Below are 4349 nucleotides of genomic sequence, written 5' to 3' on the forward strand. Positions count from 1 at the left end.
GTGACATATCATAACACAATGCTAGTGGAAGAGTTAAATAAACATTAATTAATTTTTAAAATTAATTTTTCTTTCTTGCTTTTCCTGTGGTTTATCTAAATATATGAACGTGAAATCTTGTGAAGCACGAATATACATGTAAATTTCATTTTTTCAAGCTTTCATGATTTAGTCGGAAACAATCATAGATTTGTATTTCTCCTGGCTAAGTGAGGTCATAGAATAATCTCTTTATCTCATTTATCGTACTAAATAAACACAGCCTAATTATTTCATTAAATGCATTAGAAAAAGGGCAGAAGACTAGATATTTTAGTTGTTCTTTGAACAAACCTCAAAAAAATTTTAACTGAAAATTTACCTTGTAATAAGTACAGGCCAAAGCAGTGAATTGAGCTACATCTCAATGGATTTTAAATGAAGATTTTAATCTCAGTGCACAAACTGCTTTCAAAAGACTCACTTTGCTATGTTTTTTCCTTGTTATTTTTATTTTTTCTCCTGTCAAACTTTCATGATGGCAATTAGAAAAGATTCTGTTAGATGAATGCATACCTACAAAAAGCTGGCTGTTGAGTTGCAGACGAAAATGCCCATCAAGTGGAGCAGCATGAGACTTTTGAGGAATCTGATCTACTTGTAAGGATGCCTCTTTGATGTTTCTTTCAGCTTTCACATAATGCCACTGGTTGTCATTCAAGACAGTGAGTGACTGAACTTTAACTTCATTAGGTCCATTTCCAACATCGAATGAAAAAATCACTTCATATGGAGCTAAAAAGAACATATCAATATTTAAATGTTTAAATTATTTTGCAGTGATTACAAAAAGCATTATACAGTAGAGCAAGGTTTAGTCTTATATCTTCTCTGGCTATTAGTGAATAAGATTCTACAATAGACAATAATTTTGCCTATTATATATATTATATACAATAAGATCAATTTGCAAATATCTGAGTATCGACCAACCAAGTGACTTTTACTGAATGCAAATAGGCAAAGAGCTTCTTTGCAGCAGGACTGCTCTCATGGAGTTATTTTCCAAGTCTGGAGACATAGCTGGCATTGCTCAAACATATGTGGAACATCTTGTCTTTGACCTTGTAAAACCTCATTCATTTCACAAAGACACCATTTTCAAGACATCCCATTCCCTCTGGATGGCATCCCTTCCTTCTGTTGTATCAGCTGCAACACTCATCTTGGTGTTATCTACAAATCTGCTTAGGGTGCACTTAATCCCATTGCTGTGGATGCCCCATCCCTGAAGGTATTCAAAACCAGGCTGGATGTGGCTCTGGGCAGTTGGATATAGTGGTTGGCAACGCTGACCACAAACCAGGGGGGCTGAAACTAGCCCTTTGAAGCCCTTTTCAACCCAGGCCATTCTATGATTCTTTGATTCATTCTGTGCCATTCATTCTATGTCATTGATAAAGATACTAAAGGGTACCAGTTCCAAGATTGAACTGAGGATACTACTGAAGTATATGAAAAGAAATAATCCTTAAGCATGGGATTACCTATGTTTTAAAATATTAAGAATTTGAATAAAGGAGTAAGGGACTGAGAAGTTTCCATGAATCTAGCAGAAAAGCTCTTATTTTTGATACTGCACTACAATCCAAGAGAAAAGAAACATGATTAGAAATAACTGAGGAGAATTAAAGACTGCGGATTTTTATGAACACAGTACGCTGGCTCCTGTTCATCTCTGACAGAAGTGCATGGCTAATAGTGGTAACTATGTTGCAGAATAGTGCTTTGTAGCTGAGAATCTATTCCATCAAATAGCATCATTGTACTCCTTGTATCTGTTGTAGTTTCTATGACAGTAAAAAAGAGGCATTGTTTTCAAAGCAACTGAAGTAAAATAAAACATAATATGCAGTCAATTTTAAAGCAGAACTGCTTCTGTTATAAACAGATTTCTTTTCTGCATAAAAATCATCAGAGCTCTATGGAGAAATAAGAAATAATGATTACCTAAAATAATTTCATTATTGAAATGAAATTTTGGAAAATTCTGTGTCTTTTGGACACATTTGAAAACTCAGTCTACTTGTATTGTAGACAAAAGAAACAAATACATTAAAACTAAGGTGATAGAAACTCTATGTGATTGGGTAAAAAGAATTTCTGCTGAATGTTACCTTCTGCAGTGAGGTCTTATGATACTTCTAGGTAATATGTTGGAGCGAAGTCTGAAAAGAAATTCTGCTCTGAAGTCACTAAATGGGCCTATAAAATAGCATATTAGAATGACAGATCTGGTAAATAATATGGCTGTTTAGATTTTTAAAAAGTAAAAAAAAAACCTCAGAAGATAGTTTAAAATCAATAACAAAATAATGGATTATGTTAGTACTGCTAAAAAAAAAAAAATAGTAATCTCAATCTAGGGAACCAGACCCAGAAGTTCTGAAGACAAAGACTTAATTATAATTATAACCCCACATGCTTCTAGTTGAATGTGATCCAAATATATCAGAAAAAAGAAATAAATACATTTTATAATACTTTGAGTAACTCTGATGTGATCAACGGCATTGCAAGCCTAGAAGAAAATTAGCTTTTAAAACTACAATGGTCAATCTACCTTTGGAAATTTTGCCACAGGATGTAGAGAGATGCTGGCTGAGTTCTAAAATATGTCATCTTGTGATGAAGAACCAGGTCAGAGAGCACTTTCTGTGAAGATGAAGAAGCTCTGTAGTGGAACATAGCTATTGTGCTGTAAAAATGTGTTTTGGTCCCAATTTGCCTTTATGTTAGATACAAATATTCTAACCGTTGTGGGGACACTTGCAACCTTAATGCATTTGGACTTAGGCAGAGCATAGGCACAGACTGGCAAAGTGGATTGGAAGATGCAGTCAATAGTGATCGTGGAGTGATCAGTGGAGTGATCGTGGAGTGATCAACTGTAGCTAAAATGACTAACAAAAAATGTAGTCAACAGGACACGCTGAATCATTTAAAGTACCAAGACAATGGTACATGCAGAAGGAAAAATTGATTTCCAAATAATAAGAATAGAATACAAGATTTGAGCTTTTTCCATAAAGAAAAGATAGCTTTCCACTCATACTGCACAATAAGTTGCAAATTTGTGTGATAGGCTGACAGCAGATTCAACTAGATCTTTTTAAATCTACTTCTATTACAGCTCAAAATTATTACAACATTGTGTTCCCTACGCTACTTTAAATGTCTTTTTATCTCATTGTTACAAAATAAGAAATAATCCTTCCATGAACACTTAGTGTAAATTAGTTTCTTGGACTTCAGTTTGAGAATATAACTTGCAGTCATATGAGTAATACAGGCACAGAACTTTCAGAGGTGAACTAGCCTAGTTGCTTTGAAGCATTATCTGTGTAGAACATTACAGGAACTCTGAAAAAAAGTTCAAAGATTTGAGGTTTCTTCATTTGTTTTTGGGGAAAAAAAAGAAAATGATAATGATTTTGTCTTAAAAAATAATCATTCTGTGTTTTAAAATGCAGTTAGGATAAACAATTATGTTTTTGTAGAAGCTCTCTAGAAAATCATGTATGCACTGAAGTGTTTACAACAGTTTATAAAAACTAACAGTTCTAAAATTCACTTTTCCTGATTTGATTATTGGGCTGTTTCTTTTGTTTTGGTAAAGTTAGGCTTAAATATTTAAAGATCATTTTGTCATAAATAGAAGCATTAGCTATAAAGATGGAGAACAATCAATAAAATGCTAAGAAAAATTTTGTTAGGAAGTATGTAATGCCATATATTAATAATATATTGAGTTTTAAGTCATTTCTAAAGTGTCCTCATCTGAAACACTGAACCTGAAATTTTCATCGTCATTATTATTATTATACTAATCTCTGAAACTATTAATAGCATAGTAAGTGTAAGTTGGTGAGTTAAAATCTATTCTAAATGATTATATGATGATGAAATCTAAATGAATCTGCACAATAAATTATGTTAATAATGACTGATATTGGCTTCAGTACAAATATATAATTCTGTCTCCAGAATAAACAGTCCTGCACATAAAAAAGAATAGTTTTTAAAGTTCCCTCAAAGAATTATGACTTTTTCTGGAAGTGAAGAAATGTCTTTGAGTTCGATAAACAGTGTAATAAAGTTTTAAATTGTTATTCAAATCCTGAAATAACAGGCAATTTCAGCTTTCTCTTATGCCTTGTTAGTCACAAGTCATGTAAAAACCACAATACGTAATACTTTGCAACAACTGAAGGAATGTGACAAATGACATGAGTTTGTCTGCATACTATTACCATAAAGAGTTATGATACCTTGCCCACTGTCCAGATAAATTTATTTCTTAGAAGCAT

At 32.8% G+C, this 4349-nt stretch overlaps 1 protein-coding gene across 1 annotated transcript in view; it reads right to left on the reverse strand.

Annotated features, from left to right (window-relative positions):
- The window catches only part of LOC104915132 (contactin-associated protein-like 4), a 248871-nt gene that overhangs the window by 39260 nt on the left and 205262 nt on the right, over positions 1-4349 (reverse strand). Inside the window, exon 12 of the mRNA XM_010725847.2 lies at positions 556-774. Coding sequence (XP_010724149.2) covers positions 556-774 — 219 coding nt within the window. The remainder of the gene's footprint in view (positions 1-555; positions 775-4349) is intronic.

This window comes from Meleagris gallopavo, chromosome Z (genome assembly GCF_000146605.3).
Source record: "Meleagris gallopavo isolate NT-WF06-2002-E0010 breed Aviagen turkey brand Nicholas breeding stock chromosome Z, Turkey_5.1, whole genome shotgun sequence".
Classification (NCBI taxonomy): Eukaryota; Metazoa; Chordata; class Aves; order Galliformes; family Phasianidae; genus Meleagris; species Meleagris gallopavo.